This window comes from Microcaecilia unicolor, chromosome 2, assembly GCF_901765095.1.
Source record: "Microcaecilia unicolor chromosome 2, aMicUni1.1, whole genome shotgun sequence".
Classification (NCBI taxonomy): domain Eukaryota; kingdom Metazoa; phylum Chordata; class Amphibia; order Gymnophiona; family Siphonopidae; genus Microcaecilia; species Microcaecilia unicolor.
In genome coordinates, this window is record NC_044032.1 from 150,557,728 (window position 1) to 150,581,412 (window position 23,685).

The 23,685-nt window shown below is 45.3% G+C and overlaps 1 protein-coding gene across 3 annotated transcripts in view; it reads right to left on the minus strand.

The window, feature by feature from the left end:
• Positions 1–905: 905 nt before the first annotated feature.
• The window catches only part of TTC37 (tetratricopeptide repeat domain 37), a 234,110-nt gene continuing 211,330 nt past the window's right edge, over positions 906–23,685 (minus strand). For all 3 annotated transcript variants that reach the window (XM_030193398.1, XM_030193400.1, XM_030193399.1), the window contains exons 40-41: positions 10,052–10,175; positions 906–1,985 (exon numbers count right to left, since the gene is read on the minus strand). In XM_030193398.1, the coding sequence (XP_030049258.1) occupies positions 1,908–1,985; positions 10,052–10,175 (202 nt within the window). In that variant the 3' untranslated portion in view covers positions 906–1,907. The remainder of the gene's footprint in view (positions 1,986–10,051; positions 10,176–23,685) is intronic.

The window sequence follows — 23,685 nt, forward strand, 5'->3', positions numbered from 1 at the left end:
TAGTCATGAAGTTAGAGAACACACACCTTTTGGGCCCTACAGAAATATCTGTTGGCCTCACACAATGTTGCAGATATGGAAAACACCTTATATCTGCTGTTCATTGCTCTTTAAAAGCTCTAAGGTTTGCGAGTCATTACCTCAAGCTTCTATACCAGGCTTCATCACCCATTTGTCAGGACTGTGTAACCTGCTTGTCCTCAGAAAATGAGAAAAAGTTCATTTTAAATATGGCCCTCAATATTTCTAATATTTGAGGCACATCTGCTGAAATGGACAAAAATAGAGATTTCCACTGAAACTTAAAGGGGCCTTTTTACGGGGCCGTGCTAAAAAGTGTCCGGTGCTGTTGTGCTATGGTCACTTTCAGCTTGTGGTAAAATGGACACATTTCCACATTTTTATTTAATGGTCACATGCTAGTTTCCCCAATTAGCATGAGTCCACTATCATGGGAGCTCTTACCGACACCTATTTTGTAGGCATTAAGGGCTCCCATGCTCACCCCGTGGTAATGGGCAGAAATGTGCCCACACTATTCAATTAGTGCAGGGCACGCCTACGCTCCGTCCATAGTCATGCCTCCCGCGCTGAAAAATAAATATCTTTCAACACAGGATTAGCACACGTTGATGGGCACACTATCGTGGGATGCCTCAACATGACCCACAGTAGTGCCTACTGTGGCTTAGTAAAAGGGCCTCTAAGTAAGGTAGAAAAACTTGGAAGCAGAAAAAAAAAATTTCACACACTGACCCTTCAATGTCACTTTTTGTGCAAATATTTCACGTGCTAAAATAACTCCTAGCATCAGTCTGTTTAAAATGTCATTTAGAAAATGTACAAGTTGCTGAAAATTCAAACTGTACCCGATTATTTTATTTAATAAAAAGCACCAGACTAGCTCAGAAGCATTGCTCATTTTTATTTCATGAAGGCAGGAGTGGTGAATTACATTACACACTAAACCTCAAACTATGCTCCATTTGCATCATTCGAAAACTGATTTTCTAGAAGCAGCATCCAGATTTATGCTGGCAAAACATCTGTAAATTTGGGAAAGCATTCAGGGACCGTGTATGATGTTTGTACCAGTTCAAAGTCTGCCTTTACATTGATTAAATGTTCAGTTTGTCCTACCGTCCCAGTCTAGTATTACTTCATTAGTTAGGATTGTTTGATAACAAAGCAAATATCCACTGTGAAATCAACAATAAGATTAATCATTTAACTTCATTTACTCTATGGCATGGGAGCAAAAAGGCCATTTCAACATTAAAACTGGCCCTGGCTCGCCATGTTTAATACTTGCATATCTATACACTAGAAAATATATTTATAAATAAGTACACAAGAAAATACTTAACCCTACTTCAATATTTTATGATGGGATTATTGGGAATAAAGATTTAGTTGTCCCAAAGTGTTATAAATTGGTGTACATCATCAAATAATGCAGTATGCAGGCTGCACAGAGATATACTAGTGGGATTTTGAACACTGAATGAAGGTTAAATTAATAATTTACGGGTGGACCCTCTGGATTGGCATAGAAAAAACTGATGCGCCACCTTTTACAGTGCATGTGCTGAAATACCTGCTCCAAGTTCTTATTAAAGAACATCATGCTTTTCTACTGCAGCTGGAGAAAAAAAAGGTTTGGGATTACATAAGGGAAATAATCATAACTTTTGGAACAAGAAACTTAGGCATTTCAATTGAATGAACATGTATCTCAAACATTGTTTGGGCATTGTTTTAATGATCTAAAAATCAAAAACAAACAAAAAAAAAAGAATCAACAATAGGTTCTAAAAGCACCACAGTTGTGTAGAGATCTTTGTACACTTCTCCTAGGACACCAGTTATCTTGCTGTTTTCCTCTGGCTCACTGCAAAGATTTTATACTATGATGCTGCTGATAATTTTCTGTGAAGTTCTAAAACTCTGATGTCTCCATGAGTTTTCGCATTTGCTACAAGCACCTGCAGAACAACAACAAAAAACAAGTTTAGTTATTGTTAGAAAAAATATTCCAAAACAATGCCAAACACAACCAACCCTAATGCCAAACAAGAAATATAATGTAAACTGCTGACTGAATGACAACTGATTTACAAGATGTCTCCCGAATTCCTTTATCGTTTTATTCGATTTGATACACCGCTCTTCCTTTAAAAAAACAAAACAAAAAGAGAGCGATTCACAACATATAAAAGCATATAAAAACAAGGAAAGGAACGCCAAATTTAGACAGAAAAATAGATGAAGAGTACAGTTAGGGAGAGGAAAAAGCTAAGATACTACCTGTAGCAGGTATTCTCCGAGGACAGCAGGCTTCATATTCTCACAAGTGGTTGATGCCAATCTGCGTTGCCTGGTTTGGCATTTGCCATAGTAAAAAAAGAGAGCTTTGTGGAGCGTGAGCCGTACTCCACTATGCATACGCGAGTGCCTTCCTGCCTATTGCGCAAATTCAGTTTAATATTAAAGCAAAAAATAAAATATAAAATAACCAAAGAGAGAACTCCAAGGGGAGGTGGGAGGGACTGTGAGAATATGAAGCCTGCTGTCCTCAGAGAATACCTGCTTCAGGTAAGTATCTTCGCTTTCTCAGAGGACAAGCAGGCTTCTATCTTCTCACAAGTGGGGAATCCCTAGCATCCAGGCTCACCAAAAACAACAAACATTGGTCAACTGGGTCTCAAAATGGCAAGGGCATAACACAGATTAACCTGAAACTAAATACAATCTGAGTAAGAGTGCAGCCTGGAACAGAATAAAAGAGGCCTAGGAGGGTGGAGTTGGATTCTAGACTCCAAACAGATTCTGCAACACTGACTGCCCAAACCAACTGTCGCATTGAGCATCCTGCTCAAGGCAATAGTAAGATGTGAATGTGTGGACTGAAGACCATGTTGCAGACTTGCAAATTTCTTCAATGGAGGCTGACCTCAAATGGGCTACTGACGCGGCAATGGCTCAGACATTATGAGCCGTAATGTGACCCTCCAAGACCAGCCCAGCCTGGGCATAAGTGAAGGAAATGCAATCTGCAAGCCAAATTGAAATGGCGACCCCCATCCTGCTGGGATCAAAAGAAACAAAAGCTGGGCGGACTGTCTGTGTGGCCTTGTCTCATGCAGTAGGCCAATGCTCTCTTGCAAACTAAGGTGTGCAAGCTGCTTTCGCCAGAATGGGAATGAGGTCATGGAAAGAATGTTGGCGAGACAATCGACTGGCTCAGATGGAACTCCGACACCACTTTCAGCAGGAACTTAGGGTGCATGCGGAGGACTACTTGGTTGTGATGAAACTTATTGTAAGGTGCATCCACTACTAAGGCCTAAAGCTCACTGACCCTACAAGCTGAAATAACAGCCACCAAAAAAACGACCTTCCAGGTCAAGTACTTCAAATGGCAGGAATTCAGTGGCTCAAAAGGAGCATTCATCAGCTGGGTGAGAATGATGTTGAGATCCTATGACACTGGTGAAGGTTTGACAAAAGCAAACCTCTCATGAAGCGAACAACTAATGGCTGTCCACAGATGGGCTTACCTTCTACATGTTGATGATAAGCATTAATTGAACTAAGATGAAACCTTACGGAGTTGGTCTTGAGACCAGACTTTGAGAGGTGTAGAAGGTATTCAAGCAGGGTCTGTGTAGGGCAAGTAAGGGGATCTAAGGTCTTGCTCTCACATCAGATGTCAAACCTCTTCCATTTAAAAGAGTAACACCTCTTAGTGGAATCTTTCCTGAAAACCAGAAAGACACAGGACACACCCTCCAAGAGACCTAAGGAAGCAAATTCTAGGCTCTCCACATCCAAGCTGTGAGAGCCAGAGACTGCAAGTTGGGATATCGAAGTGACCCCTTGTTCTGAGTAATGAGGGTCGGAAAACAATCCATTCTCCACTGTTCTATGGAGAATAACTCCAGAAGAAGAGGGAATCATATCTGCCGTGGCCAGTACAGCATGATCAGAATCATGGTTCTGCAGTCTTGTTTGAGTTTCAACAAAGTTTTTCCCATTAGTGGTATTGGAAGATATCCATACAGAAGACCTGTCCCCCAATCGAGGAGAAAGGTATTTGACATTAGTCTGTCGTGGGCCTGAAGCCTGGAACAGAACTGAGGGGCCTCGTGGTTGATCTGAGTAGCAAAAAGATCCATCGAGGGGGTGCCCCACGCTCGGAAGATCTTGCGTGCTATGCCCATCCTGAGAGACCTCTCGTGCGGTTGCATTATCCTGCTCAGCCTGTTGGCCAGGGTATTACTTGCGCCCACCAGATAAGTGGCTCAAAGGAACATGCCATGTTGGCGAGCCCAATGTCACATCCGGACGGCCTCCTGACACAAAGGCATGATCCGGTGCCCCCCTGCTTGTTGGTGTAATACATTGCAACCCGATTGTCTGTTTGGATGAGAACAATTTGGTGAGATCACCGATCTCTGAAAGCCTTTAGAGCGTTCCAGATCACTTGAAGCTCTAGGAGATTGATCTGAAGATTAGTTTCCTGTGCGGACCAAGCACCTTGAGTGTGAAGTCCATTTACATGAACTTCCCATCTCAGGACAGATGCATCCGTCGTTAGCACTTTTTGTGGCTGAGGAATTTGTAATGACGTCCCAAAGTCAAACTGGATCGAATTGTCCACCACTGAAGAGAGCGTACAAGCTCTGGGGACACTTGGATGACATCTTCTAGACTTCCCTTGGCTTGATACCACTGAGAAGCCACAGTTCATTGAGCTGATCATGTGGCCCAACAACCTCAACATCTGCTGAGCTGTGACCTGTTGAGAGGCATGAACCTTGGACATGAGACAAGATTGTTGGCTCGCTTTTCTGGGAGGTAGGCTCGAACCTTCTGTGCTTCAAGCAGTGCACATATGAACTCCAATATCTGGATAGGGTGGAGATGGGACTTGGGGTAGTTTAAAATGAACCCTAGTAGCTCGAGCACCCGAATAGTCATCCGCATGGACTCCCAAGCACCGTCCTCTGAGGTGCTCTTCACTAGCTAATCATCGAGATACGGGAACAGATGGACTCCCAGTTTGCGTAGCGATGCTGCAACTACCGCTAGACACTTCGTGAAGACCCTGGGAGCTGATGCGAGGCTAAAAGACAACATCCAATACTGAAAGTGATGTGTTCCCAGTGGAAATCGAAGATACTTGGAGTATATGCATCCTTTAAGTCCAGAGAACATAGCCAATCGTTTTTCTGAATCACTGGGAGAAGGGTGCCCAGGAAAACCATCCTGAACTTTTCTCGGACCAGAAATTTGTGCAGGGCCCTTAGATCTAGGATGGGACGCATCCCTCCTGTCCTTTTCTGCACAAGGAAGTACCTGGAATAGAATCCCTGTCCTTCTTCCCCTAGTGGAATGGGTTCAACTGCATGGGCCTTTAGAAGTGCCTGCCTGTGCTGAGAGTTGAATGAATGAGCTCTCGGTGAGCAATTTGGAGGTTTGAGATTCCAATTGACGACATATCCAAGACAAACTATTTGAAGAATCCACCGTTCAGAGGTTAAAAGAGGCCACCTTTGACGGAAAAACTTTAGCCTCCCCATGACCGGCAAGTCATCCGGGATGGACACTTTTACTGTGGTTATACTCTGCTGAAGTCAGGCAAAAGCTCATCCCTCGCTTTGCCTGAGCAGCAGCAGGAGCCTTAGGTGCACACTGTTGACATGAACAAGCTTGCTAGGGCTGAGTCTGAGTAGGATAGTAATAGGCACTCCTCCTTGGCTTGCCAAAAGTCCTCCCAGCTGAGGAGGTTGATGCAAAAGGCATCCAGCAGGAGAGAGAAGAGATTGTATTAGTGTGTTTCTTGTTTTGGTCAGTGACATCCTCAACCTTCTCTCCAAAAAGGTTATCCCCCTAGCAAGGGGCACACGCCACACGCTGCTGAACAGTGTTCCAAGTCAGAAATACGCAGCCATGAGAATCTGTACATTGCTTTGAGCGGAGATCCTAGATGCCACATCAAATGTGTTGTAAGTGCCACTGACCAAGAACTTTTGACACGACTTCTGCTGCTTGATCAACTGACAAAAAGGCTCAGCATGCTCCAGAGGGAGCATGTCAACCAAGTTTGACACCTGTCATACCAAGTTTCACAAGTAGACACTCGTAAAGAGCTGGTAGGATTGTTTATGGGAGACGAGGATTGAAACCTGGTACATCTTCCTCCCAAAAGAAGCCAAGGTTCTAGTTTCTCTGACTGAGGGCGCCGAGGCATAGTCCCTGGAACTCCTGGTTCTTTAGAGAGTGGATTCCACCACCATGGAATTGTGAGGCAACTAACGCCTATCAAAACCAGCTGTACCATAAATCTAAAACGGGTGTCAATATTCTTGGGCATAACAGGGACCGACAGAGGGGACTACCAGTTCCTGATGAGGACTTTGCGTAGTACCTCGTAGAGAGGTGCAGTCATAGCCTCCTTAGAAGGAGATGTATAGTCCAGGACCTCGAGCATCTTGGCCTTGGGCTCATCCTCCACTTCCAAAGGAAATGGAATGGCTTACAAAAGATGGAAATGAAAGTCTCCCCAGCAGAGACCTTCTTTCAGGTGGAGGGAAGGGTTCAGAGGGAATCCCATAAGACTCATCTGAGAAAAAGTATCTGGGATCCTCCTCTGAATCCCATGAGTGCTCCTCTTCGGTGTCAGACAGTATCTCCCTATTGCATAGCTGAGACTGAACCTGCCTCGGTGCCGAGGACACATGTCCCCGAGAAGTCGACTGCCCCCTCCACCAATGTCGAGGAGGTGCCGGCTTGGCTGGCAGTTGAAACTGGGGCCACAAGTGGAACCAGCATTGGAGGCCACACCGCAGACTGAGGTAGAGTAGGCACAAGCACCTCCAATACTGATGCACACCATTGTGTAAGGCCATCCAGCAGCTCAGGGAGCAAGGTTCAGATGCGCTCATCGAGGGACGACACCAGGAAAAACTAGGGTGCCAGCTGAGGTACAGATTGTAGAACCACTGGGTCAACATGGTTGTGGGATCTTGGCTGCTTAGAGACAGGCACAGCGGTACCTCCTGTATGGACAGGAAGCAATCCTCCCAGTGCCGCTTCTCGGATGCCGAATCCTTCTACAACCTGGAGCTCCCGGAACCATGCATCGAGGGTGACCGATGATGATGCTTCTTGGTCTTTGCCTGAAGCATGTCACCAAGGCTCCTCGGTGCCGAGGACGATGTTGAATCCTCACATTGCCTCGGGTTTGGGTCCAACAATGGATGGTCCCGGAGGACCTGCACAGCAGGAGGCCTTGAGACAGGTAGAGACCTACTTGATGCTTCACTTCTCCCAGTGTCTAAGGGTCTAGAAGCAGCAATGCTTACTGACACTCTTGATGCTGGTGCAATGCTTGACGTCGATACTGACATCTACGATCTCGATGCCGATGTCGAGGAACCGAACTTTGCTCCAAAAATCCTCTCTCGTTGAGCCTCTCTGGAAACCTGGGTCCTTCTTCTTCATGTAAAGACAGGGAACACAGTTAGCAGGGCTATGGTCAGGCCCAAGACACTGCAGACACCAAGAATGGGTGTCTTTTCCCAAGGTAGTCTGACTGCAAAAGGTACAGCGCTTGAAACCACTGGGAATCTTCATGGACATGGATGGAAAAACTTCGTCGGCTAAATTAAACAACTCGATGATGCCTGAAAAAGGGGCAAGGCATGGAAAAAAACCAAAGGGAGAGACCCAACCAAAGTCAGGGCCTAAAATCGGCCTGATGATGATGGAAAATATAGAGACCGGGCAAAATGATTTTAAAGAAATTAAAGGAAGGGAAAAAAAGGGTTCCAATAAAAGGAGCCAAAGAGAAAATGGTAGAAAAATAGCCGGAAGGCACAAAATAGATCTAAAAAAAAAAAAAATCGGGCGAGGAGAGGACAAGAAATAGCACCTTCTCCTCACGCGGAAAAAAAAAAAAAACCAAGACAGCGTTTGCGTGATGGGGGGGGGGGGGGGGGAAGGAAAGGCGCTCGTGCTTCACAAAGCTCTCTTTCTTACTATGGCAAATGCCAGACCAGGCAACGTGGATTGGCATCACCCACTTGTGAGAAGATAAAAGCCTGCTTGTCCTTGGAGAAAAGGCATTTCCTCTTATGTCCTGTGCTTGGCTATTGCATCATTGTTGTTATATCGGATGCACATCTTATGTGTTATACATTTTAAAAGAGCATTCACTCTGCAGCTCCTCATTACCTCTCCACTGTTATCTCACCCTACACACCTCCCTGGGAACTCCATCAGGTAAACCTCTCATATCTGTACCCTTCTCCTCCTCAGACTCAGTTCCTTTTATTTTGCTGCACTGTATGCCTGGAATAGACTTCCCGAGTCAGTACGTCAAGCTGTCTCTGGCTGTATTGAAATGTAGGCTAAAGGTCCAACTTTTTAAGACTGCTTTTAACTCCTAACCATGTAGTTTTTAAGGGTTAAAATGATCTCAAAGTTAAATTTTGGTCTTTTTCAGCAAGATGTTCTCTCTCAAATGGTACATACGCAAAAAAATAATAGTCCCTTGTGAATATCTTCACATACCTGTGCATTTTTCATATTCTGCTGCCTAAACAATGCAATTCAAAATAGGAGTTTCATTGAAAAACTGCATTCTTAATGAATTAACTTCTGAATGTGGAATTGTCCATTCAATGTTAGCTCCAGTGAAAGACCAAACAGAGGAAGAGTGTAGTGCATAAATCAGTATTAGGGGTACTACAGGTCTAATCTGTACCAACACTTACTATTCAGCATCGTGGGAGCAGTTTACAGCCTCTCCTTTACTCTTGCTGGCCTGGTGAGAATCTTAGGGAATCCTGTGCAGAAGGAAGGGATCCTCAGGAGCTTAGCCTAGAATGGGTGGCAGAGCTGGTGGTTGTGAGGCGGGGCTAGTGCTGGGCTGACTTATACGGTCTGTGCCGGGGCTGGTGGTTGGGAGGCGGGACTAGTGCTGGGCAGACTTATACGGTCTGTGCCAGAGCCGGTGGTGGGAGGCAGGGATAGTGCTGGGCAGACTTATACGGTCTGTGCCAGAGCTGGTGGTGGGAGGCGGGGTTGGTGGTTGGGAGGCGGGGATAGGGCTGGACAGACTTATACGGTCTGTGCCCTGAAGAGGACAGTACAAATAAAAAAGTAGCACATATGAATTTATCTTCTTGGGCAGACTGGATGGACCGTGCAGGTCTTTTTCTGCCGTCATCTACTATGTTACTATGTAACTGCGCATGATTCAAAGGGTAGTGATTGGTAAATTAGTTGTATAAGTTTGAGAATAGAGGCTCATTTTGTATCTTTTCGTAAACTGCTTGTCAGTCTTCTTTAGAAAGTATGCGCTTTCAGGTTAAACTCTGATTAATGGTATCTGTTTATTAAATTAATATTATAACTTGCTTTTCTCTGTTGGGTAAGCTCCCAGTTTACTGGACAGGTTTCTATTTGGAATATAATCCGCTCCAAACTAGTTGATGTGAGCAGAATACAAATCTCTAGTAATGTAATATAATGTCAGATTAGTTTAAAGACAAAGGATCAAGTAAGGCATTTGGGTGTGGATAATGCTTCCTCAGGTGTGATCTATTCCTAATTAGATTTGCACTTCCACCATTGCTAGCCACAGAAGTTAACACATATCCAAAAGTTCCATCTACTCTTCCTGTATGGTGAAGTTTGGGCGGAGCACAGGCAAAGTCATGATCAACACACATATTTTATAAAATATATGTAAACATTTTTACCTGCTTCCAAGTACGTGCAAATTTCCACAACTCCATTTCAGCTGCAATTTCTGCTCAAGTCACTCTGGGTATTTTATAAAGACACATAGGTGCTTAAATAGGCCCCTACTTGTCCTCCCAATCTAAACAATATGTTATAAAATTACCCTCATAATGCTTAATTTGAGCCTATCTCAACCTCAGATAACATGATTTTGTCTGTATTGTTACTTGTAGTTGATTTATAATTTGTAACATGCAACCTTTCATAAGCTTAAAAAGTCAAGAATGTCTCTTACATCAATAAATTCGTCATCATATTTTGCATGCAAGTGTCTTAGGAGATACCACCGTGCAACTGAAGTAATTGTCTCAGGATAGCCAGGCTGATATATCACCCGTTCCAAAATACGACGGGTTTCCCTAGGATGCAAAAACAAAATTTCAGTAAATACATATCAATTCAAAAACCAATTACTTTATTTTTTCTAAGAAACACCAAGCTGTATTACACCTTGCCCTTTTCAGTGCTGAACTGCAGCCTAAAAATATGATAGACCATAAGAAACGCCATCAAAAAAAAAAATGGGGGGGGGGGGGGGGGGGGGAGAGTGCTGCCATTATTTTTCTCTTCGTGGTCTACAAAGTATAATTAGGTATCTATAATAGTTCTTGAACAGCAGGGTTTTTTATGGATGCACACAGACCCCAGACTGGGTTAGGAACTGGTTGAGTGGAAGGTTAAAGAGGGTAGTAATAAATGTAGCTCACTCTGAGGAAAGTGATATTACCAGTGGTGTATCACAAGGTTCAGTTTTTGGGCCAGTTCTTTTTTAAAATTTTCTAAGTGATATTGCAGAAGGGCTGTCTGGTAAGGTTTGCCTCTTTGCAGATGATACCAAAATCTACAGTAGGGTAGACACCTCTGATGGTGTGGATAACATGAGGAGGGACCTAGCAAAACTTGAAGAATGATCCAGAACTTGGCAACTAAGATTTAATGGTAAAAAAAATGCAGAGTCATACATTTGGACTAAAAAAACCCCAGAGGGAGCGGTATAGTTTAGGGTGAAGTACTTTTGTGTGTGAAAGAGGAGCGGGACTTGGGTATGATTGTATGTGATGATCTTAAGGTGGGCAAACAGGCTGAAAAGAGAATGGCAAAAACTAGAAAGATTCTTGGGTGCAAAAGGAGAGAAATGGCCAGCAGGAAAAAGGAGGTCATTATCCAGCTTATTTTCGAAAGAGAAAGACGCCCATATTTCGACCCAAATCGGGAGATAGGCGTCTTTCTCCCGTGTGCGACCAAATCGGTATAATCGAAAGCCGATTTTGGTCGTCTTCAACTGCACTCCATCGCAGGAACGAACAAAGTTGACGGGGGTGTGTCAGAGGCGTGGCGAAGGCGGGACTGGGGCGTGGTTATCGGCCAAGGAGAGATGGGCGTCTTTAGCTGATAATCGAAACAAGAAGGGCGTTTTGGACGAGAATTTGGTCCTCTTTATTTGGACCCTTTTTTTCAGGTCCAAGTCCCAAAACAGTGCCCCAACTGACCAGATGACCACAGGAGGGAATCGGGGATCACCTCCCGACTCCCCCAGTGATCACTAACCCCCTCCCACCAAAAAAAACCCACTTTAAAAACTTTTTTTTTCCAGCCTCTAGGCCAGCCTCGAATGCCTTACCCACCTCCATGACAGCAGAATGTGTTCTATCCTGTGACAGCCTTTCCCTGGTTCTGATGTGGCTCTCGGGTGAGTGTGACACCTTTTCTGTTATGCGCACTGCAGAGTCACATCAGCAATGCATTGTTTTGGGTGTAGGGTATTGGGCTCCGTGATTCCACTAGCTTGTGTTAAATGCTCACGATGCTGGTAGTTGGTAGGCTCTACTCCCATGGTGCTTTTCCCCCTGATTACTGGATCAGAGTGTGCCCTGTTTTGTTTCCGGTAGTCCATGAGGTAGTGGCCATTTTTGTAACACAGTTTTAGATCCCCCCTACCTGTAACACTTGTGCTGGTAAATGGGAGGCCTCCAAAGCCCACTGTACCCACATGTAGGTGCCCCATTCACCACTAAGAGCTAGGGTAGTGGTGTACATTTGTGGGTAGTGGGTTTTGGAGGAGGGGGGTTGGGGGCTCAGCACCCGTGGTAAGGGAGCTATGCATGTGGGAGCATTTTCTGAAGTCTACCGCACTGACCTCTAGGGTGTCCAGTTGGTGTCCTGGCATGTCAGGGGGGTGAGTGTACTATGAATCCTGGCCCCTCCCACGACCAAATGGCTTGGATTAGGACGTTTCTGAGCTGGGCATTTTTATTTTCCATTATCGCTAAAAAAACCAAATGCCCAGCTCACAAACGACTAAATCCATGGCATTTTGGTCCGTACAAACCATATTTTCGAAACGAAAGATGGACGCCCATTTTTTTCGAAAATACGGTCTGTCCCACCCCTTCACGTACCTGTTCTCGGACATAGACGCCCATGGAGATGGGCGTTCGCGTTCAATTATGCCCCTCCACGTCTCTGTTTAAGTCTGTGCTAGGACCGCTGCTTTTTAATAAGTTTATAAATGATTTAAAGATGAGAGTAACTAGCGAGGTAATTAAATTTGCTGATGACACAAAGTTATTCAAAGTCGTTAACTCGCGACAGGTTTGTGAAAAATTACAGAAGGACCTTACAAGACTGGGAGACTGGGCGGCTAAATGGCAGATGACGTTTAATGTGAGCAAGTGCAAGGTGATGCATGTGGGCAAAAAGAACCCGAATTATAGCTATGTCATGCAAGGTTCCACATTAGGAGTTACGGACCAAGAAAAGGGATCTGGCTGTCGTCGTCGATAATACGCTGAAACCTTCTGCTCAGTGTGCTGCTGCGGCTAGAAAAGCGAATAGAATGTTGTGTATTATTAGGAAAGGTATGGAAAACAGGTGTGAGGATGTTATAATGCCGTTGTATCGCTCCATGGTGCGACCGCACCTTGAGTATTGTGTTCAATTCTGGTCGCCGCATCTGAAGAAAGATATAGTAGAATTGGAAAAGGTGCAGCGAAGGGCGACTAAAATGATAGCAGGGATGGGACGACTTCCCTATGAAGAAAGACTAAGGAGGCTAGGGCTTTTCAGCTTGGAGAAGAGACGGCTGAGGGGAGACAGGATAGAGGTATATAAAATAATGAGTGGAGTGGAAAAGGTGGATGTGAAGCGTCTGTTCATGCTTTCCAAAAATACTAGGACTAGGGGGCATGCAATGAAACTACAGTGTAGTAAATTTAAAACAAATCGGAGAAAATTTTCTTCACCCAACACGTAATTAAACTCTGGAATTCGTTGCCGGAGAACGTGGTGAAGGCGGTTAGCTTAGCAGAGTTTAAAAAGGGGTTAGATGGTTTCCTAAAGGACAAGTCCATAAACCACTACTAAATGGACTTGGGAAAAATCCACAATTCCAGGAATAACATGTATAGAATGTTTGTACGTTTGGGAAGCTCGCCAGGTGCCCTTGGCCGCTGTCGTGGACAGGATGCTGGGCTCGATGGACCCTTGCTCTTTTCCCCGTGTGGCATTACTTATGTACTTAAGTCTCTGGTGAGACCTCATTTAGAGTACTGTGTACAATTTTGGAAACTGCACCTTCAAAAAAATATAAAAAGAATGGAATCAGACCAGAGGGTGGCTACTAAAATGGTCAGTGGTTTTTGTCATAAATCATATGGGGACAGACTTAAAGATCTCAATATGGAAGAAAGATGGGAGAGGAAAGATATGACAATACCTATGTAGCGTACATGCACAGGAGATAAGTATTTCTATTTAAAGGAAGATCTGGAATGAGGAGGCATAGGATGAAGGTGAAGAAGGACAGACTCAGGAGACACCTGAGGAAATACTTCTTTATGGAAAGGGTGGTGAATTTGTTGAACAGCCTCTCTGAGGAGGTGGTGGAGACAAACACTATCTGAATTCAAGAAGTCAATAGGATCTCTAAGGGAGAGGCAGGGATGGGCAGGCCACATGGTCTTTATTTGTTTTAATTTTTCTATGTTTCAAATTTCTAGACCGTAGAATTCTATCAAGCAATCGCTTACCAACTGCTTACTCCAATGGTCAATTCCTTATAATCTTAAATGTAGGTGTGGAGAGAAATCAGCATGCAGTTCCCAAAGGAGAAGTAATAGGATACAGGTTCAGCTTTGACTAACCTTCTCCTGACACATATCCATACCCTCAAGGAGATACACTCCAATATATGACACATGCTGGGTTGAATAATATGGTCACAGCTTTATTAGATGATCTAATTTGAAAACCTAATTCAGGTGGCTCAAGTCTCTCTTCCTATTCAGCCCTCCTCCTTCCCAAGGAGGTGCGGCTGCTAATCAAGACTCATTGCTACTCCTGCTGCCCAAGACATCTTCCAGACCTATCTTGAATAGCAAGGCCACCTCCTGCTCCAAAGCAAACTTTCAAGACCTGTCTGGAACAGCAAGTTTTGTTTGCAGAATTTAACAGGCTCTGGACTAACATAGGCTCATTATCCAACACACCAATATTTTTAAAAGGTTCCAGAGGTGATCTACAAAATTATACACTAGTGAGCCTGACCTTGATGCTGGGCAAAATGGTAGAACATATTAATAAAAACAAAATTACTGAACATAAACATAGGCACGGCTTAATGGAACAAACCCAACATGGATTTAGTCGAGGGAAATCTTGCCTCACCAATCTGCTACGTTTCTTTGATGGGGTGAATAAGCATGTGGATACGGTGAGCTAGCTGATATTGTGTACCTGGATTTTCAAAAGGCATTTGACAAAGTACCTCATGAATGACTCCTGAGGAAATTAGAAAGTCATGGGACAAGAGGCAGTGTCCTATTGTCGATTATGAACTGGTTAAATGATTAAAAACAGAATAGGGTTAAATGGTCAATATTTTCAATGGACAAGGGTAAATCAGAGGTCTGTGCTGGGGCCGCTGCTTTTTAACATTTATAAGTGACTTGGAAACAGGAATAATGAGTGAGGTGATAAAATCTGCTGATGACACAAATTTATTAAATTGCAAGAGGATTGTGAAAAATTGCAAGAGGACCTTTCAAGACTGGGCATCCAAATGAAAGATGACATTTAATGTAAACAAGTGCAAAGTGATTCAAGTAGCAAAGAGGAACCCAAATCCTAATGGATTCCCAATAAGGAGTTGCTGCCTAGGAAAAGGATCTAGGCATCATCATTGATAAGCTGAAACCATCTGCTCAGTGTGCAGCGGTTAAGAAAGCAAACAGAATGCTACAAATTATTAGGGAAAGAATAGAAAACAAAACAAAACAGATTATATTGCCTTTGTATTGCTCCAGGTTGGACCTTACCTCAAATATTGTGTGCAATTCTGGTTACCATATCTCAAAAAAAAGATATAGCGGAATTAAACAGGATACAGAGAAGGGCGACAAAATGATAGAGGGGATGGGGTGACTTCTCTGTAAAGAAAGGCTAAAAAGGCTAGGGCACTTCATTTTGGCGAAGAGACAGCTAAGGGGAGATATGATAGAGGTCTATAAAATCCTAAATGGAGTGGAGCAGATAGATGTGAATGCAATGAAGTTGCTAAGTAGTTTATTTTTTTTAAAAACCCAAAAAAACAGAGAAAATATTTCTTCACTCAACTTGTAATTAAGCTCTAGAATTTGTTGCCAGAGAACATGGTAAAAGCAGTTAGTGTCTCAGGGTTTTTAAAAAGTTTAGACAAGTTCCTAAAAGAAAAGTCGATAAACCATTATTAAATTGCTCTTTTGAAAATACATTGCTGATTCTTATTATGGACTTTTGGTCTATCCAAGTATGGAGATGCTTATGTACTCACTGCAGGCTATCCAGACAAACTGTAGCATATTACATTCTGACCTGTCTGACCCTTCCCCCTCTATCTTTTATCCCCAGTCCTTGAGGTCAGCTAAGATTTCAAGTTTTCAGGATATCCTTAACAAATATGCATAAGATAGATTTGCTTACCATTGGAAAATTAAGGAACTGGGAGTGATTACGCACTTTAACATTAAGAGTACAATTTTTATGTGTATTAAAACCTTGATATATCATTTGGGTTGACAAGGTTTACATTACTAAAAAAGAAAAAAAAATAACAACATAATAAAAAGAATAGAAACTCCACTTAAATAAGACAGGAACTTTCAAACCACAAACAGTGTATACACATAACTGTGCCCTGGATTACAGAGAGACCCCAACACATCAGGAGAACAGCAAGCTGTCAAATGCTAAAAAAATGTTTTTAGTAATGACTTCAACCTACAAAATGAACACTCACAATGTGTAGTAGGTGGAAGACAATTCCATAGCTGTAGAGCTAAAAAGAAGAAAGAGTGATGAGTACTTTCATAGCGGGTTTGTTTTGGATTAAGCAGTGCTAGACGATGTGGTTCAACAAGGCCTCAAAAGAATGAGTACGTATATAAGGAATTGTCAAATGGGCCAAATAAGATGGTACACTACAGTAATACGCTTTGTGGACAAGACAAAGTATTTTAAATGAAATTGAAAGCCAGTGTGCTAATAGCGGTCTGGCTTGGTCTGATCTGTGTGGTTTAAGGAGAATGCGAGCTGTAACACCTGTAATCTTTTAAGATCAAATTTTGGTAGTCCTGCACAGATAGTATTGCAGTAATCAATTCTGGAGAAAAGCAATACATGTGCAAGTGTGTGTAACGAACAATAATCCAACACACTGTGTAAGTAACATAACTGGCGACGCTAAAAGAAATCCTTTTTGATGACATCTGAAATTTGTTCATGAAAGGAAAGTTTAGAGTCAACTATGATACCTATGCATCCAGCTTTCTCTTACATAAGCATGCAACTATGGCATGCTCTACCAATCGCCGTGAAATCAACATACGACCACCTAAACGTCCAGAAACTCCTAAAGACTAACCTATTCGAAAAGGCATACCCTAACAATCCAACCTAAATGCCTTAACCCCGCAACACAACAAGATATAAGCTCGTACTGGACATAACCTAACCCTTCTTCCTTACAACCCCCAATGTGCCTATCATACTTGATCAGTACTCTGCCTTTAACCTAACTTTGTATTTGTTTATACCGGTATTGGCGATCGCCTCTACTGTACAAAGCGAATGCTACATACCTGTAGAAGGTATTCTCCGAGGACAGCAGGCTGATTGTTCTCACTGATGGGTGACGTCCACGGCAGCCCCTCCAATCGGAAACTTCTCTAGCAAAGTCCTTTGCTAGTCCTCGCGCGCACCGCGCATGCGCGGCCGTCTTCCCGCCCGAAACCGGCTCGAGCCGGCCAGTCCAGTATGTAGCAAGACAATATACTTCAAGGGAAGACACAACTCCAAAGGGGAGGCGGGCGGGTTTGTGAGAACAATCAGCCTGCTGTCCTCGGAGAATACCTTCTACAGGTATGTAGCATTCGCTTTCTCCGAGGACAAGCAGGCTGCTTGTTCTCACTGATGGGGTATCCCTAGCCCCCAGGCTCACTCAAAACAACAACCATGGTCAATTGGGCCTCGCAACGGCGAGGACATAACTGAGATTGACCTAAAAAATTTAGCAACTAACTGAGAGTGCAGCCTGGAACAGAACAAACAGGGCCCTCGGGGGGTGGAGTTGGATCCTAAAGCCCAAACAGGTTCTGAAGAACTGACTGCCCGAACCGACTGTCGCGTCGGGTATCCTGCTGCAGGCAGTAATGAGATGTGAATGTGTGGACAGATGACCACGTCGCAGCTTTGCAAATTTCTTCAATGGAGGCTGACTTCAAGTGGGCTACCGACGCAGCCATGGCTCTAACATTATGAGCCGTGACATGACCCTCAAGAGCCAGCCCCGCCTGGGCGTAAGTGAAGGAAATGCAATCTGCTAGCCAATTGGATATGGTGCGTTTCCCTACAGGTGAAACAAAAAAGTGAGGAGAATGGATGAGGATACCAACTGTTTTATATTTATTCACTTAAAAAATTCACTTAAAAAATTACATGTGCATAAACAGCGACCCGACACGGCCGTGTTTCGGCACAATGGCCTGCTTCAGGGGTCTTTATAACCTTGAATGATGTAGTTTAGAATGTTTGTTCCAAGGGAAATAACAGGAAACAAATCTCTCTGGTCTCCTCTCTTCAAAAATAATATATATGAGATATATATATTTTTTTAAAAACGAGCATCTAAATACTCCTCTCCTAAGAGTTATCGGCAAATTGTGAAAAAGCTTTGTGGCCCAGCAATCTCAACATCTGCCGAGCTGTGATCTGCTGGGACGCTCGCACCCGCGAGACGAGGGTCAACAAGTTGTTGGCCCTCGTCTCTGGGAGATAGGCGCGAGCCGTCCGAGAATCCAGCAGGGCTCCTATGAATTCGAGTTTCTGTACTGGGAGAAGATGGGACTTTGGATAATTTATCACAAACCCCAGTAGCTCCAGGAGGCGAATAGTCATCTGCATGGACTGCAGGGCTCCTGCCTCGGATGTGTTCTTCACCAGCCAATCGTCGAGATATGGGAACACGTGCACCCCCAGCCTGCGAAGTGCCGCTGCTACTACAGCTAGGCACTTTGTGAACACCCTGGGCGCAGAGGCGAGCCCAAAGGGTAGCACACAGTACTGGAAGTAGCGTGTGCCCAACTGAAATCGCAGATACTGTCTGTGAGCTGGCAGTATCGGGATGTGTGTGTAGGCATCCTTCAAGTCCAGAGAGCATAGCCAATCGTTTTGCTGAATCATGGGGAGAAGGGTGCCCAGGGAAAGCATCCTGAACTTTTCTTTTACGAGATATTTGTTCAGGGCCCTTAGGTCTAGGATGGGACGCATCCCCCCTGTTTTCTTTTCCACAAGGAAGTACCTGGAATAGAATCCCAGCCCTTCTTGCCCGGATGGCACGGGCTCGACCGCACTGGCGCTGAGAAGGGCGGAGAGTTCCTCTGCAAGTACCTGCTTGTGCTGGAAGCTGTAGGATTGAGCTCCCGGTGGACAATTTGGAGGTTTTGAGGCCAAATTGAGGGTGTATCCTTGCCGGACTATTTGCAGAACCCACTGATCGGAGGTTATGAGAGGCCACCTTTGGTGAAAAGCTTTCAACCTCCCCCCGACCGGCAGGTCGCCCGGCACTGACACTTGGATGTCGGCTATGCTCTGCTGGAGCCAGTCAAAAGCTCGCCCCTTGCTTTTGCTGGGGAGCCGCGGGGCCTTGCTGAGGCGCACGCTGCTGACGAGAGCGAGCGCGCTGGGGCTTAGCCTGGGCCGCAGGCTGTCGAGAAGGAGGGTTGTACCTACGCTTGCCAGAAGAGTAGGGAACAGTCCTCCTTCCCCCAAAAAATCTTCTACCTGTAGAGGTAGATGCTGAAGGCTGCCGGCGGGAGAACTTGTCGAATGCGGTATCCCGCTGGTGGAGATGCTCTACCACCTGCTCGACTTTCTCTCCAAAAATATTGTCCGCACGGCAAGGTGAGTCCGCAATCCGCTGCTGGAGTCTATTTTCCAGGTCGGAGGCATGCAGCCATGAGAGCCTGCGCATCACCACACCTTGAGCAGCGGCCCTGGACGCAACATCAAAGGTGTCATACACCCCTCTGGCCAGGAATTTTCTGCACGCCTTCAGCTGCCTGACCACCTCCTGAAAAGGCTTGGCTTGCTCAGGGGGGAGAGCATCAACCAAGCCCGCCAACTGCCGCACATTGTTCCTCATGTGTATGCTCATGTAGAGCTGGTAAGACTGGATTTTGGCCACAAGCATAGAGGAATGGTAGGCCTTCCTCCCAAAGGAGTCTAAGGTTCTAGAGTCTTTGCCTGGGGGCGCCGAAGCATGCTCCCTAGAACTCTTAGCCTTCTTTAGGGCCAGATCCACAACTCCAGAGTCGTGAGGCAACTGAGTGCGCATCAGCTCTGGGTCCCCATGGATCCGGTACTGGGACTCGATCTTCTTGGGAATGTGGGGATTACTTAATGGCTTGGTCCAGTTCGCAAGCAATGTCTTTTTCAGGACATGGTGCAAGGGAACAGTGGACGCTTCCTTAGGTGGAGAAGGATAGTCCAGGAGCTCAAACATTTCAGCCCTGGGCTCGTCCTCCACAACCACCGGGAAGGGGATGGCCGTAGACATCTCCCGGACAAAGGAAGCAAAAGACAGACTCTCGGGAGGAGAAAGCTGTCTTTCAGGAGAGGGAGTGGGATCGGAAGTAAGACCCTCAGACTCCTCGTCAGAGAAATATCTGGGGTCTTCTTCTTCTTCCCACGAGGCCTCACCCTCGGTGTCAGACACAAGTTCACGGACCTGTGTCTGCAACCTCGCCCGGCTCGACTCCGTGGAGCCACGTCCACGATGGGGGCGTCGAGAGGTAGACTCCCTTGCCCGCATCGGCGAAGCTCCTTCCGCCGACGTAGTCGGGGAGCCCTCCTGGGAGGTGGCCGCAGTCGGCACCGCACGCGGTACCGACGTCGGGGACCTCACCCCGGGCGATGGGCCAGCCGGCGCCACGCTCGACGGTACCGGAGGCGCAAGCACCGCCGGTACCGGAGGGGTAGGGCGCAACAGCTCTCCCAGAATCTCTGGGAGAACGGCCCGGAGGCTCTCGTTCAGAGCGGCTGCAGAGAAAGGCAGGGAGGTCGATGCAGGCGTCGACGTCAGAACCTGTTCCGGGCGTGGAGGCTGGTCTGGGCTGTCCAGAGTGGAGCGCATCGACACCTCCTGAACAGAGGGTGAGCGGTCCTCTCGGTGCCGATGCCTGCTGGGTGCCGACTCCCTCGGCGACCCAGAGCTCTCGGTGCCGACGCGGGGAGGAGACCGGTGTCGATGCTTCTTCGACTTCTTCCGAAGCATGTCACCGGAGCTCCCCGGCACCGACGAGGAGGACGTAGAATCCATCCGTCGCTTCCTCAGGGCCGAGGTCGAAGCAGGTCGATCCCGGGGGGGCTGTACCGCAGGAGCCCTCAGGGTAGGGGGAGACCCACCCGAAGGCTCACCGCCACCAGCAGGGGAATGGACAGCCCTCACCTGCACTCCACCCGATGCACCACCGTCCGACGACATCAGGAGACGAGGTCCCGGTACCACCGACGTCGATGCAGCTATCCGATGTCTCGGCGCCGATGCAGAGGGCCGATGCCTCGATGCACTCGATGCACTGGCGGCCAAGGATGAAGGTCTGGACGCTGATGACGTCGATGCACACGATGACCCCGGTGCCGATGCCGACGAAGAGCCCGAGAACAAAACGTTCCACTGGGCCAATCTCGCTACCTGAGTCCGCCTTTGTAACAGGGAACAGACTACAGTTCTGAGGACGGTGCTCGGCCCCCAGACACTGAAGACACGAAGAGTGCCTATCAGTGAGCGAGATTACCCGGGCGCACTGGGTGCACTTCTTGAAGCCGCTGGAAGGCTTCGATGTCATGGGCGGAAAAATCACGCCGGCGAAATCAAAATCCGAAATGACGAATTTGGAGCACCAAACTTTAAGGGAGAAAAATCTCGACCGAGGCCGAAAAGAGGCCTACCCCGACGACGAAAGAAAACTTACCGGGGCAAAAAACTGGAAACACGGGAAGGGGCAAACGAAACCCAAGGGGGTTTCCGGAGCACTTCCCGAACAAATTTAGAACTTTTCCGAAGAAAAAAAAACACGTCTATTTTAAAACGGACGCGCGAGGTCGACTCTCCGGGGCTCGACACGACAAAAACACAGCAGTACCGAGTGCGGACGAAAGAAAACTGGCCGGCTCGAGCCGGTTTCGGGCGGGAAGACGGCCACGCATGCGCGGTGCGCGCGGGCGCGTGAGGACTAGCAAAGGACTTTGCTAGAGAAGTTTCCGATTGGAGGGGCTGCCGTGGACGTCACCCATCAGTGAGAACAAGCAGCCTGCTTGTCCTCGGAGAATGTAAGCCACATTGAGCCTGCAAATAGGTGGGAAAACGTGGGATACAAATGTAACAAATAAATACCTAAATAGCGAAAAGAGTTAAGATGCTGCAATGGAAATGTTAAACAACTGCAGAGGAATACTTGGAAGAGATAATGAACCCGTCACCCAGCATGCTATGGTCTTAAGAATATAAGCGTTGCCATACTGAGACAGACTGAAGGTCCTTCAAATCCAGCATCCTGTTTCCAACAGTGTCCAATCCAGATTATAAGTACCTGGCAAGATCTCAAAGCAGTACAATATATTTTATGCTGCTTATCCTAGAAATAAGCAGTAGATTTCTCCAAGTGCATCTTAATAATTTCTTATGGACTTTTCTTTAGGATGTGATCCAAACCTTTTTAAAACCCCGCTAACTGCTTTTACCACATTCTTTGGCAATGAATTCCAGAGTTTAATTACACATTGAGGGAAGAATTATTTTCTTTGTTTTAAACTTACTAATTTGTAGCTTCATTGCGTGCCCCCTAGTCCTAGTATTTTTGGAAAGAGTAAACAAGCAATTCACGTCTACCCTTTCCACTCCATTATTTTATAGACCTCTATGATATCTCCCCTCAACTGTCTTTTCTCCAAGCTGAAGAGTCCTAGCCGCTTTAGCCTTTCATAGTTCGTGACTTCTAATGTGGAACCTTGCATCATTTAGCTATAGTTCTGGTTCCTCTTGCCCACATGCATCACTTTATACTTGCTCACATTAAACATCATCTGCCATTTGGATGCCCAGTCATTTACGAGAAGCAAAAGTACGTAATGGTGCAACCAAATCCAACCCAGAACTAATGGGGCTATTCCAACATTTCACCTGATCCTCAAGTGTTAAGGATGTAATTTCAACTTTAAAAAAAGTTACAAAATGAGGGAAAAGAATCAATACTGATTATATAGAGTCGGCAAGACTGATAGTTAGGCTCCACCATTGACAAACCATTCAAAGGACAGCACTTACTAGGGAAGGTGAGATAAAAAAATGGTCCAACCAGGATAAAGAAAAGGTAGATAGATCAATATACTGAGAAATAGAAATGAAATTAGAATAGATTAAATCAATGGTATGACCAGCTACATGTGTGGGCTGTGTAACAAACTATTGTAATCCTAGGTCATGCATGAATGAAGCAAAAAAAGAAGACTTGAAGTGAGATAAATTATCAATATGGATATTAAAATCACCCATGATAATTAAATTAGTATATCTTACAGATGCATCCGCTATTGTCTGTAACATAACATCCCAAAGAGCTGATGATTGAGTGGGGGTAAGGTAAAAAAAAAAAACAAGTAGATGAAAAAAAAAAGTTAACTGATGTTTACCCCAACATTTCTGAATCAGTCAAAGAAGCCACCATTATTTCTATGGCAAAGAAAGAGGAAGAAACAAATCCAATTTCTCCACCATGGTCTAAAACAGGGAATGTGAAAAGCCTGAAAACCCATAGCAAGACGTTGATAAAGGTATGGCTCTTCCCCTGGCTGTAGCCATGTTTCCGTGGTGCCTAAAATACCAAAATGGTGATCTAGGAGAAGTTCAGAAAGAGGAGACTTAAAGCAAAGTGATCTACAGTTCAATAAATGCTAGTACATTACCACTTATGTGCTCATATAAGTAATCTACCACTAATACACGTGTTTCCATTACTAAGTACCTATATAAAACAATTTTTAAAATCATGCTAACAAATGCCACTTAGATGAAGTCCTATGCAGGAAAATGTGTGAATGAGAGGAAGGGGGTAGGGTGAAAAGGTAGCAAGTAACCTATTTGGGAAGCAGTGGCTGCAGGGGAAGAAAGGTGTACTCTTTTCCTTTAACCTTCTCATTGGTCTATCTACTTCCTTATCCTTTAACCTCCTGTAGTGGTAATAGTCTAGACTACTGTCTGCTGCCCTTTGGCTCACACTGTGTAAACATGTCTGCTGACCGTTAAAACATCTGCTGTCCTTTAATTGACCCTTGTAT